Source organism: Panulirus ornatus, chromosome 1 (assembly GCF_036320965.1).
Source record: "Panulirus ornatus isolate Po-2019 chromosome 1, ASM3632096v1, whole genome shotgun sequence".
Classification (NCBI taxonomy): Eukaryota; Metazoa; Arthropoda; class Malacostraca; order Decapoda; family Palinuridae; genus Panulirus; species Panulirus ornatus.
This window is the reverse complement of record NC_092224.1, coordinates 9,058,969-9,073,686: the sequence shown is the minus strand read 5'-3', so window position 1 is coordinate 9,073,686 and position 14,718 is coordinate 9,058,969. Positions and strand designations below refer to the sequence as shown.

The 14,718-nt window shown below is 41.8% G+C and overlaps 1 protein-coding gene across 1 annotated transcript in view; it reads left to right on the top strand.

Moving 5' to 3' along the window:
- LOC139755260 (condensin complex subunit 1-like) overlaps window positions 1-14,718 on the top strand; it is a 549,693-nt gene that overhangs the window by 211,044 nt on the left and 323,931 nt on the right. Inside the window, exon 12 of the mRNA XM_071673408.1 lies at window positions 8,932-9,190. Within this exon, the coding sequence (XP_071529509.1) occupies window positions 8,932-9,190 (259 nt within the window). The remainder of the gene's footprint in view (window positions 1-8,931; window positions 9,191-14,718) is intronic.

Below are 14,718 nucleotides of genomic sequence, written 5' to 3'. Positions count from 1 at the left end.
CCACATACACATACACATCCACACACAGCACATATACATACCTATACATTTCAACGTATACATATATTTACACACACAGACACGTACATATATACACATGTACATAATTCATACTGTCTGCCCTTATTCATTCCCGTCACCACCCCGCCACACATGAAATGACAACCCCCTCCCCCCGCATGTGCGCGAGGTAGCACTAGGAAAAGACAACGAAGGCCACATTCATTCACTCTCAATCTCTAGCTGCGGTGTAATTCACTGAAACCACAGCTCCCTTTCCACATCCAGGCCTCACAGACCTTCCCATGGTTTACCCCAGACACTTCACATGCCCTGGTTCAATCTGTTGACAGCACTTCGACCCCGGTATACCACATTGTTCCAATTCACTCTTTTCCATGCACTCCTTTCACCCTCCTGCATGTTGAGGCCCCGATCACTCAAAATCTTTTCACTCCATCTTTCCACCTCCAATTTGGTCTCCCACTTCTCCTCGTTCCCTGCACCTCTGACACATATATCCTCTTTGTCAATCTTTCCTCACTTATTCTCTCCGTGTGACCAAACCATTTCAAAACACCCTCTTCTGCTCTCTCAACCACACTCTTTTTATTACCACACATCTTTCTTTCCCTATTATACTTACTCGATTAAACCACCTCACACTACATATTGTCCTCAAACATCTCATTTCCAGCACATCCAACCCCCTCCGCACAACTCTATCTATAGCCCACGCCTCGCAACCATATAACATTGTTGGAACCACTATTCCTTCAAACATACCCATTTTTGCTTTCCAAGATAATGTTCTCGACTTCCACATATTTTTCAACACTCCCAGAACTTTCGCCCCTCCCCCACTCTATGACTCACTTCTGCTTCCTTGGTTCCATCCGCTGCCAAATCCACTTCAGATATCTAAAACACTTTAATTCCTCCAGTTTTTCTCCATTCAAACGTAACTCTCAATTGACTTGTCCTTCAATCCTACTGTACCTAATAACCTTGCTCTTATTCACATTAACTCTCAGCTTTCTTCTTTCACACACTTTACCAAACTCAGTCACCAGCTTGTGCAGTTTCTCACCCGAATCAGCCACCAGCGCTGTATCATCAGTGAACAACAACTGACTCACTTCCCAAGCCCTCTGATCCACAACAGACTGCATATTTACCCCTCTTTCCAAAACTCTTGCATTCACCTCCCTAACAACCCCATCTATAAACAAATTAAACAACCATGGAGACATCATGCACCCCTGCCGCAAACCAACATTCATTGACAACCAATCACTTTCCTCTCTTCTTACACGTACATATGCCTTACATCCTTGATAAAAACTTTTCACTGCTTCTAACAACTTGTCTCCCACACCATATATTCTTAATACCTTCCACAGAGCATCTCTATCAACTCTATCATATGCCTTCTCCAGATCCATAAATGCTACATACAAATCCATATGCTTTTCTAAGTATTTCTCACATACATTCGTTAAAGTAAACACCTGGTTCACACATCCTCTACCACTTCTGAAACCACACTGTTCTTCCCCAGTCTGATGCTCTGTACATGCCTTCACCCTCTCAATCAATACACACCCATCTAATTTCCCAGGAATACTCAACAAACTTATACCTCTGTAATTTGAGCACTCACTCTTATCCCCTTTGCCTTTGTACAAGCACTATGCAAGCATTCTGCCAGTCCTCAGGCACATCACCATGAGTCATACATACATTAGATAACCTTACCAACCAGTCAACAACACAGTCACCCTCTTTTTTGATAAATTCCACTGCAATACCATCCAAACCTGCTGCCTTGCCGGCTTTCATCTTCCACAAAGCTTTTACTACCTCTTCTCTGTTTACCAAATCATTCTCCCTAACCCTCTCACTTTGCACACCACCTCGACCAAAACACCCTATATCTGCCACTCTATCATCAAACATATTCAAAAAACCTTCAAAATACTCACTCCATCTCCTTCTCACATCACCACTACTTGTTATCACCTCCCCATTAGCCCCCTTCACTGATGTTCCTATTTGTTCCCTTGTCTTACGCACTTTATTTACCTCCTTCCAAAACATCTTTTTATTCTCCCTAAAATTTAATGATACTCTCTCACCCCAACTCTCATTTGCCCTCTTTTTCAACTCTTGTACCTTTCTCTTGACCTTCTGCCTCTTTCTTTTATACATCTCCTAGTCATTTGCATTATTTCCCTGCAAAAATCGTCCAAATGCCTCCCTCTTCTCTCTCACTAATAATCTGACTTCTTCATCCCACCACTCACTACCCTTTCTAATCTGCCCACCTCCCACGCTTCTCATGCCACACGCATCTTTTGCACAAGCCATCACTGCTTCCCTAAATACATCCCATTTCTCCCCCACTCCCCTTGCGTCCTTTGTTCTCACCCTTTTCCATTCTGTACTCATTTTCCTCAGTAATTTTATGTTTCTTGTAAAGGTTCTTGATTTTATTCTTCTCATTATTCTGCTGGAGAGCATCTAGTTATCAATTTGCACCTTAAATTTATGATTTTTTTTTGATATTATTCCCATTGTCTTCATTCTCTTTAGTTTCCTTTAGTGCCTTTGTATGGCTCTGAGATGATGTTTATTTTTTCTGTGATATACTTATTCAAATTTTCTTTTTTAGATTCATTAGATTATCTACAACCCATTTGTATATGGTGTCCAAATCGCTTTTTATTTTCTTGATCTTCTTTCCCACTGTGTTATTCACTTTTGTGTCATCAGCAAAGTACCTTGCTTTTCTCTCATCACATTCTTATCTGTGTCAGAACTCATGAATATGAGAAGTATTGAATCTAATATTCTTCCTTGCAGTTCTCCCAAAATCACATCTTTGTTGAATGTTTCCATTTCCAACTGTCTATTGTATGCTAAGGATGGGATGTGAATCAGTTGTTTATACATAACATGGTTTTGCAGGCAGATGCTAGAGAGAAAACCCAGAAGCTGTAACAGTTTATGAGTGGGAAAGGAGAAAGTTGTGAGTCAGTCAGTGTGAATAAAAGAAATAAGTGAAGAGCATGAAACAGATGAAACAGGGCAGTTTGAATGAAAGTTTGAATTGGGAAGATCTAGATCAAGTGGAGAATTGTAGATACCTGAGAGTGTATGTGGCAACAGATGGAAGCATGGGCATGAAACTGAGTCTCATGATGGAAGAGGAAGCAAATGTTTTGGGTACGCTGAGGAGTGTGTTGAAAGAGAGGTCATTGTTGTTAGAAAAAAGATAAGTATGTTTGAAGTTAAAGAAGTCCTGACAGTGTTTTATTCATTTCAACCTATCTGTCTATCTATCTCTTTCTCTGTTGCCCATTCCCTCCAAGGGGATGGCCACAGCAGAAGAGTCTCTACTTATCGTCTCTACTGATCCCTCATATACACCATTTGACGTTTTCTTCCACCATGTCTTTCCCTCCAGTGCTCTTTCTCTCTATTTCCCCATATTACAGGTGGTCTTCTCTACTGATCCCTCATATACACCATTTGACACTTTCTTCTGCCATGTCTTTCCCTCCAGTGCTCTTCCACTCTGTTGCCCCTTATTACAGATGGTCTTCCTCTCACTCCACCCCCTTTAATTGTACTATCATAAACTCACTTTGTAAACTCCCCATCTTGCATTCTTTCCACTTGCTCAAACCACCTCAAAGCATTACTTTTCACTCACTCTGCCACTTCACAATTCATTTCCTTTGCATTCCCTGCCATGCCACATCACTCATATACCCCCTTCATTTCTTCATTCCATCTAGTTACACTACATGCTCTTCTCAAATAGCTCTTTCCATAGCCTGGATTCTTGACCTTTGTGACTCATTCCATATCCATGTTTGGCTGCATCATTTCGGGTTTGGGAGGACTATGTTGTTCTTTAATCCTTTCTTCACTTCCATACTTAAATCTCTACCCATCATTATTCTGTTAAGGTACCCGATAACTTTTACCCTCTACTGCTCTCTCCCTTATCTCTCCCTCCATATCACCAAATTTACCCAAGATTGCTCCTAAATACTTGAATTCTTACACATTTTCCAGTCTTTCTCCTCCTTATCTGTTACTTAGTTTAGTACACTTTTATCTTTCACTCTTTAGGTTTTTTACAATATCTATACTTTCACTGTGTTTCCTTTCAAACACCATTACTTTACCTTTACTCGCATTTACCTTCATTTTCCAGTGATTACCTGTTTTAAAACACTTGCAACCTTCTACAACTCCTCTTAAATCTCAGCAAACAACGCAGTATCATGCACAGATAAGCTTGTCACTAGCCACCATACATCACTTCATCTCTGCACCCCCTTTCCCTAGATTTGCTTTCACCTCTCTTATCACCCCATTGTTACTTATATTTAATGACTGTTTCCTGCATCAGCAAGGTAGCACCAGGAAACAGACGAAGAATGGCCCAGCCACTCATATACGCATATATATAGGGATAGGGAAGAAAGAATACTTCCCATGTATTCCCCTCATGTTGTAGAAGGCAACTAAAGGGGGCAGGAGTGGGGGTCTGGAACCCTTCCTTGTATTTCATTTTCTAAAAAGGGAAATACTCCATTGATTGTTAATATTTTTTCTTTTTTCTTTCATACTATTCGCCATTCCCCACATTAGTGAGGTAGCGTCAAGAACAGAGGACTGGGCCTTTGAGGGAATATCCTCACCAGCCCCCTTCTCTGTTCCCTTTTTTTGGAAAATTAAAAAAACGAGAGGGGAGGATTTCCAGCCACCCGCTCCCTCCCCTTTTAGTCACCTTCTGTGACACGCAGGGAATACGTGGGAAGTATTCTTTCTCCCCTATCCCCAGGGATGATTATTATTATATTTTTTATTATTATTAGAAAGGGTAGTGAGTGGTGGGATGAAGAAGTAAGAGTATTAGTGAAAGAGAAGAGAGAGGCATTTGGACGATTTTTGCAGGGAAAAAATGCAAATGAGTGGGAGATGTATAAAAGAAAGTGGCAGGAGGTCAAGAGAAAGGTGCAAGAGGTGAAAAAGAGGGCAAATGAGAGTTGGGGTGAGAGAGTATCATTAAATTTTAGGGAGAATAAAAAGATGTTCTGGAAGGAGGTAAATAAAGTGTGTAAGACAAGGGAGCAAATGGGAACTTCAGTGAAAGGGGCTAATGGGGAGGTGATAACAAGTAGTGGTGATGTGAGAAGGAGATGGAGTGAGTATTTTGAAGGTTTGTTGAATTTGTTTGATGATAGAGTGGCAGATATAGGGTGTTTTGGTGGAGGTGGTGTGCAAAGTGAGAGGGTTAGGGAAAATGATTTGGTAAACAGAAAAGAGGTAGTAAAAGCTTTGTATAAGATGAAAGCCGGCAAGGCAGCAGGTTTGGATGGTATTGCAGTGGAACTTATTAAAAAAGGGGGTGACTGTATTGTTGACTGGTTGGTAAGGTTATTTAATGTATGTATGATTCATGGTGAGGTGCCTGAGGATTGGCGGAATGCTTGCATAGTGCCATTGTACAAAGGCAAAGGGGATAAGAATGAGTGCTCAAATTACAGAGGTATAAGTTTGTTGAGTATTCCGGGTAAATTATATGGGAGGGTATTGATTGAGAGGGTGAAGGCATGTACAGAGCATCAGATTGGGGAAGAGCAATGTGGTTTCAGAAGTGGTAGAGGATTTGTGGATCAGGTATTTGCTTTGAAGAATGTATGTGAGAAATACTTAGAAAAGCAAATGGATTTGTATGTAGCATTTATGGATCTGGAGAAGGCATATGATAGAGTTGATAGAGATACTCTGTGGAAGGTACTAAGAATATATGGAGTGGGAGGCAAGGTGTTAGAAGCAGTGAAAAGTTTTTATCGAGGATGTAAGGCATGTGTACGTGTAGGAAGAGAGGAAAGTGATTGGTTCTCAGTGAATGTAGGTTTGCGTGAGGGGTGTGTGATGTCTCCATGGTTGTTTAATTTGTTTATGGATGGGGTTGTTAGGGAGGTGAATGCAAGAGTTTTGGAAAGAGGGGCAAGTATGCAGTCTGTTGTGGATGAGAGAGCTTGGGAAGTGAGTCAATTGTTGTTCGCTGATGATATAGCGCTGGTGGCTGATTCATGTGAGAAACTGCAGAAGCTGGTGACTGAGTTTGGTAAAGTGTGTGAAAGAAGAAAGTTAAGAGTAAATGTGAATAAGAGCAAGGTTATTAGGTACAGTAGGGTTGAGGGTCAAGTCAATTGGGAGGTAAGTTTGAATGGAGAAAAACTGGAGGAAGTAAAGTGTGTTAGATATCTGGGAGTGGATCTAGCAGCGGATGGAACCATGGAAGCGGAAGTGAATCATAGGGTGGGGGAGGGGGCGAAAATCCTGGGAGCCTTGAAGAATGTGTGGAAGTCGAGAACATTATCTCGGAAAGCAAAAATGGGTATGTTTGAAGGAATAGTGGTTCCAACAATGTTGTATGGTTGCGAGGGGTGAGCTATGGATAGAGTTGTGCGCAGGAGGTTAGATGTGCTGGAAGTGAGATGTTTGAGGACAATATGTTGTGTGAGGTGGTTTGATTGAGTAAGTAATGTAAGGGTAAGAGAGATGTGTGGAAATAAAAAGAGCGTGGTTGAGCGAGCAGAAGAGGATGTTTTGAAATGGTTTGGGCACATGGAGAGAATGAGTGAGGAAAGATTGATCAAGAGGATATATGTGTCGGAGGTGGAGGGAGCGAGGAGAAGTGGGAGACCAAATTTTAGGTGGAAAGATGGAGTGAAAAAGATTTTGAGTGATCGGGGCCTGAACATGCAGGAGGGTGAAAGGCGTGCAAGGAATAGAGTGAATTGGATCGATGTGTTATATTGGGGTTGACGTGCTGTCAATGGATTGAGTCAGGGCATGTGAAGCGTCTGGGGTAAACCATGGAAAGTTGTGTGGGGCCTGGATGTGGAAAGGGAGCTGTGGTTTCGTGCATTATTACATGACAGCTAGAGACTGAGTGTGAATGAATGGGGCCTTTGTTGTCTTTTCCTAGGGCTACTTCGCACACATGAGGGGGGAGGGGAATGTTATTCCATGTGTGGCGAGGTGGCGATGGGAACAAATAAAGGCAGACAATATGATTTATGTACATGTGTATATATGTATGTGTCTGTGTGTGTTTATATATGTGTACATTGAGATGTATAGGTATGTATATTTGCGTGTGTGGACGTGTGTGTATATACATGTGTATTGGGGGTGGGTTGGGCCATTTCTTTCTTCTGTTTCCTTGCGCTACCTCGCAAATGTGGGAGACAGCGACAAAGCAAAATAAATAAATATATAGTATATATGTATATGTCTGTGTGTGTATATATATGTGTACATTGAGATGTATAGGTATGTATATTTGCGTGTGTGGACATGTATGTATATAAATGTGTATGGGGGTGGGTTGGGCCATTTCTTTTGTCTGTTTCCTTGCGCTACCTCGCAAACGCGGGAGACAGCGACAAAGCAAAATAAAATAAATAATAAATTATTATCATACTTAACCGCTGTCTCCCGCTTTAGTGAGTAACTGCAAGGAAACAAACCCTCATACGCACATATACATACATATACATTTTTTTCATACATATTCGCCTTATCTCATTTTAGCGAGGTAGCGTTAAGAACAGAGGAGTGAGCCTTAGAGGATATATCCTCACTTGGGCCACCTCTCTGTTCCTTCTTTTGGAAAATTATAAACAGGAGGGGAGGATTTTCTGCTCCCCGCTCCCTCCCCTTTTTGTCGCCATCTATGACATGCAAGGAATACATGGGAAGTATTCTTTCTCCCCTATCCCCAGGGATAATACATATACACAGACATATACATTTTCATACTTGCTTCCTTCATCTATTCCTGTCGCCACCCCGCCACACACAAAATAGCATCCTCCCTCCTCCTTCTCCTCCTCCAGAGAGGTAATGCCAGGAACAGACAAAAAACTCCATTGATATCTGTATTAAAAATCCATGGTGACATCACACAGCCCTGCTTCACTTCCACTTGTAAATCATCCACTCTTACACATGCATTTGCTACTCTTTAGAAGGCTTTCACACCATATATTTTGCATGTTCAGTCTTCCCCTTCTCTTCGGCCCTTTTAATGTGAATCTTGGGTCTTAAATGCATATGAAGGGAAGAGGGTGAATGTTTTGTCAATGAAACGCCTGAAGACAGTGGGTGACGTGAGGAGGGTTGATCATGTAAAGAATGACAGTGTAAGAGAGGTGTCTAGTGGTAAGCGTAATGTGATTCAAAGAGCAGATCAGGATGTTCTGCAGTGATTATGACTTTGTGGAGGGAATGCAGTGTTGGAAGTGGAGGGAGCACGGGCAAGAGAGAGACATGGAAAGATGAAGTGAAAGGCTTTGGGGTATTTGAGCCTAAACATACAAGAGGATGAGTAGTATTCATTGATTAGGGCAGATTGGAGCTATGTATTATACAGAGAGCAGCATGTTGTCAGTGGGCTATGCCATGGCATGTAAAGTGGCTAAGGGAAGCTACAAAATGATATGTAGGACTTTTCTTTGGAATGGGGCTCTGGTTTCTGTACATTTTATACAACAACTACAGAGTTGATGTGAGCAGATAAAGTCATTCTTCTTTCCATGGTGCTACCTTGCTTACTTGGAAAACAGGAAACAAGTAAACAACTCATTTGTTGTTTACTTTTTGCTGTTTTCCTTTCTGTGAACACCTTATTAGTTTAAAGATTCATCCGTTGGTCCATCATTTCAGATTTATTTTCGAATCTCTCTACATTCTGTGTGATTTACTCCTTTGTTCCAATGTGGAATTTTGTTCATTGTAACAGATGAATAATGACTTTGTGAGAATAAAGTGCTGCACCACATGTAAATTCTGCCTCTTTTTTTTTTTTTTTTTTTTTTGTTTCATGTCTCTTAGGTATGACCCAAAGGATCACCCACCTACTCTGTATGAAGACTTCACCGAGGAGGAACTCACTGAATACCAGATTCACCATCTTGCTGTCTTAGAACGAATTTTCCTGTCAGCTAAAGAAATGGAAAGAAAAAGGGAGTCAGAGAAGAACAAAGAAATAGCAGAAGATGATGAAAGTAAAAGAGAGAGCAAAGATGATGAGAAAGAAAAAGAAGAAGATGCTGAAGTTACAAAACAGAAGCTTCTTGTAGCATATCTAAAGGTAAGTCTTTTGCTTGGCCACATGCATTTTTCTGGATATCAACTGTAAGACCTGAGGTCCCAATCCCCAACCCTGCAGGCAAGGAAAGGGCAGGGAAACCCAGCTCCCAAAAGTAGAATCAATGTTTTATTGTATCTGTAGGTTTGTGTGTTGCAAGTACATATTAACATCATACAGATGTCTGTGAATACTCATGATTCAGACACAGAGAAGACAGGATACACAAGAGCATGATTGATGTGTTTCTATAACAAAAATGTGTTAGAGAGTGTGCATGGTGTACAGTATGTGAAAGGGTTAGCAGTGACCTTCTTATTTTTTTTTCTATCTTGTTTGATGTTTCGTATGTCAGGAAGATATTGCCAGGAACAGTGGAAGAAATGGCCTAATTTCCTCATATCCACTTTTTAGCTATCATGTGGAATGCATGTAAATTTACAACTGATGAGGTGCTTGGAAGCTGATGAGCATAAGATCAGTGTTGTTGATGCTTTTAGATTGGCTACATCACCAGTTAGAACTATTTTATTTGGAATGTAGACAAGATATAAGCTTTTGCTATGATGAACATGAAATTAACAGCAATGAAGATGACTTGTTCAAGGAACAGTTTGTTAGAAAAAATAGAAGGTAGGTTAGCGAAGCTAGGATAAGTGAACAGTGCTTAGCAACACGCACAGTGCCATGTTACCACACCCTTTCATTTCACCTTTCTTATCATCCCCTCCTTTGTGCTGTCTCATATTTTGAAATGTTATGTAATGTAATGTTGCTCATTTATATGTACACTTGATTTTGTGGGTAGACATTATCTGTTCAGTAGCATCTGGCAGTGCTGCTGCCAGTTTTACCAAAGAAACTGGTAGATGCATCACCTCCTTACTACTTAACAGTCTTTCTCACCACTGCCTCTATCATCACCACCCATTCATCACCTCTGCCTCCTTTATCACCTCCTAAATCAAAATTTCAGCGATGTCAGAGATGGATTAGCTTCAGCCAGAGCAGAGTTGTACGATATCCAGTGCCTTCAACCTCCCACCTCCCTGATACCCACTGCTTCTCACTGATACTCTGCCTTTTTTACTCATTCTACAACAATCGTCACTTCATCAAATGACTGTCAATCACGATGCAATTATTATATTTTATTTTATTATACTTTGTCGCTGTCTCCCGCGTTTGCGAGGTAGCGCAAGGAAACAGACGAAAGAAATGGCCCAACCCCCCCCCCATACACATGTATATACATACGTCCACACACGCAAATATACATACCTACACAGCTTTCCATGGTTTACCCGAGACGCTTCACATGCCTTGATTCAATCCACTGACAGCACGTCAACCCCGGTATACCACATCGCTCCAATTCACTCTATTCCTTGCCCTCCTTTCACCCTCCTGCATGTTCAGGCCCCGATCACACAAAATCTTTTTCACTCCATCTTTCCACCTCCAATTTGGTCTCCCTCTTCTCCTCGTTCCCTCCACCTCCGACACATATATCCTCTTGGTCAATCTTTCCTCACTCATTCTCTCCATGTGCCCAAACCACTTCAAAACACCCTCTTCTGCTCTCTCAACCATGCTCTTTTTATTTCCACACATCTCTCTTACCCTTATGTTACTCACTCGATCAAACCACCTCACACCACACATTGTCCTCAAACATCTCATTTCCAGCACATCCATCCTCCTGCGCACAACTCTATCCATAGCCCACGCCTCGCAACCATACAACATTGTTGGAACCACTATTCCTTCAAACATACCCATTTTTGCTTTCCGAGATAATGTTCTCGACTTCCACACATTCTTCAAGGCCCCCAGAATTTTCGCCCCCTCCCCCACCCTATGATCCACTTCCGCTTCCATGGTTCCATCCGCTGCCAGATCCACTCCCAGATATCTAAAACACTTCACTTCCTCCAGTTTTTCTCCATTCAAACTCACCTCCCAATTGACTTGACCCTCAACCCTGCTGTACCTAATAACCTTGCTCTTATTCACATTTACTCTTAACTTTCTTCTTCCACACACTTTACCAAACTCAGTCACCAGCTTCTGCAGTTTCTCACATGAATCAGCAACCAGCGCTGTATCATCAGCGAACAACAACTGACTCACTTCCCAAGCTCTCTCATCCCCAACAGACTTCATACTTGCCCCTCTTTCCAAAACTCTTGCATTTACCTCCCTAACAACCCCATCCATAAACAAATTAAACAACCATGGAGACATCACACACCCCTGCCGCAAACCTACATTCACTGAGAACCAATCACTTTCCTCTCTTCCTACACGTACACATGCCTTACATCCTCGATAAAAACTTTTCACTGCTTCTAACAACTTTCCTCCCACACCATATATTCTTAATACCTTCCACAGAGCACCTCTATCAACTCTATCATATGCCTTCTCCAGATCCATAAATGCTACATACAAATCCATTTGCTTTTCTAAGTATTTCTCACATACATTCTTCAAAGCAAACATGATGCAATATTTTTTTTTTTTTTTTTTTTTTTTTATACTTTGTCGCTGTCTCCCGCGTTTGCGAGGTAGCGCAAGGAAACAGACGAAAGAAATGGCCCAACCCCCCCCCCCCCCATACACATGTACATACGTCCACACACGCAAATATACATACCTACACAGCTTTCCATGGTTTACCCCAGACGCTTCACATGCCTTGATTCAATCCACTGACAGCACGTCAACCCCTGTATACCACATCGCTCCAATTCACTCTATTCCTTGCCCTCCTTTCACCCTCCTGCATGTTCAGGCCCCGATCACACAAAATCTTTTTCACTCCATCTTTCCACCTCCAATTTGGTCTCCCTCTTCTCGTTCCCTCCACCTCCGACACATATATCCTCTTGGTCAATCTTTCCTCACTCATTCTCTCCATGTGCCCAAACCATTTCAAAACACCCTCTTCTGCTCTCTCAACCACGCTCTTTTTATTTCCACACATCTCTCTTACCCTTACGTTACTCACTCGCTCAAACCACCTCACACCACACATTGTCCTCAAACATCTCATTTCCAGCACATCCATCCTCCTGCGCACATCTCTATCCACAGCCCACGCCTCGCAACCATACAACATTGTTGGAACCACTATTCCTTCAAACATACCCACTTTTGCTTTCCGAGATAATGTTCTCGACTTCCACACATTTTTCAAGGCTCCCAAAATTTTCGCCCCCTCCCCCACCCTATGATCCACTTCCGCTTCCATGGTTCCATCCGCTGACAGATCCACTCCCAGATATCTAAAACACTTCACTTCCTCCAGTTTTTCTCCATTCAAACTCACCTCCCAATTGACTTGACCCTCACCCCTACTGTACCTAATAACCTTGCTCTTATTCACATTTACTCTTAACTTTCTTCTTCCACACACTTTACCAAACTCAGTCACCAGCTTCTGCAGTTTCTCACATGAATCAGCCACCAGCGCTGTATCATCAGCGAACAACAACTGACTCACTTCCCAAGCTCTCTCATCCCCAACAGACTTCATACTTGCCCCTCTTTCCAGGACTCTTGCATTTACCTCCCTAACAACCCCATCCATAAACAAATTAAACAACCATGGAGACATCACACACCCCTGCCGCAAACCTACATTCACTGAGAACCAATCACTTTCCTCTCTTCCTACACGTACACATGCCTTACATCCTCGATAAAAACTTTTCACTGCTTCTAACAACTTGCCTCCCACACCATATATTCTTAATACCTTCCACAGAGCATCTCTATCAACTCTATCATATGCCTTCTCCAGATCCATAAATGCTACATACAAATCCATTTGCTTTTCTAAGTATTTCTCACATACATTCTTCAAAGCAAACACCTGATCCACACATCCTCTACCACTTCTGAAACCGCACTGCTCTTCCCCAATCTGATGCTCTGTACATGCCTTCACCCTCTCAATCAATACCCTCCCATATAATTTACCAGGAATACTCAACAAACTTATACCTCTGTAATTTGAGCACTCACTCTTATCCCCTTTGCCTTTGTACAATGGCACTATGCACGCATTCCGCCAATCCTCAGGCACCTCACCATGAGTCATACATACATTAAATAACCTTACCAACCAGTCAACAATACAGTCACCCCCCTTTTTAATAAATTCCACTGCAATACCATCCAAACCTGCTGCCTTGCCGGCTTTCATCTTCCGCAAAGCTTTTACTACCTCTTCTCTGTTTACCAAATCATTTTCCCTAACCCTCTCACTTTGCACACCACCTCGACCAAAACACCCTATATCTGCCACTCTGTCATCAGACACATTCAACAAACCTTCAAAATACTCATTCCATCTCCTTCTCACATCACCGCTACTTGTTATCACCTCCCCATTTACGCCCTTCACTGAAGTTCCCATTTGCTCCCTTGTCTTACGCACCCTATTTACCTCCTTCCAGAACATCTTTTTATTCTCCCTAAAATTTACTGATAGTCTCTCACCCCAACTCTCATTTGCCCTTTTTTTCACCTCTTGCACCTTTCTCTTGACCTCCTGTCTCTTTCTTTTATACTTCTCCCACTCAATTGCATTTTTTCCCTGCAAAAATCGTCCAAATGCCTCTCTCTTCTCTTTCACTAATACTCTTACTTCTTCATCCCACCACTCACTACCCTTTCTAAACAGCCCACCTCCCACTCTTCTCATGCCACAAGCATCTTTTGCGCAATCCATCACTGATTCCCTAAATACATCCCATTCCTCCCCCACTCCCCTTACTTCCATTGTTCTCACCTTTTTCCATTCTGTACACAGTCTCTCCTGGTACTTCCCCACACAGGTCTCCTTCCCAAGCTCACTCACTCTCACCACCTTCTTCACCCCAACATTCACTCCTCTTTTCTGAAAACCCATACTAATCTTCACCTTAGCCTCCACAAGATAATGATCAGACATCCCTCCAGTTGCACCTCTCAGCACATTAACATCCAAAAGTCTCTCTTTCGCACGCCTGTCAATTAACACGTAATCCAATAACGCTCTCTGGCCATCTCTCCTACTTACATAAGTATACTTATGTATATCTCGCTTTTTAAACCAGGTATTCCCAATCATCAGTCCTTTTTCAGCACATAAATCTACAAGCTCTTCACCATTTCCATTTACAACACTGAACACCCCATGCATACCAATTATTCCCTCAACTGCCACATTACTCACCTTTGCAATATTATATGTTATTTATTTGTTATTCATTAACTAGTAGCGATGTTACCATGATAATGTGTGTTTGTTAATACTTGTAACCCATTTATAGTTTTGTATACATCTCATAGATAAAAAGTAATGTCAGCAGGAATGCATCTCCATATATGCAATATATAATGACCCCTAAGAGATCTGTTATACTTAACTTTCCATTTCCCAGGAATGTATCCTTAGCACTAACAAGGTAATAGTATAGTGAAGTTTAAGAGTTCAATGGACTAATACCTACAAAGTGTACCATGCCAGCTAGGCTCTG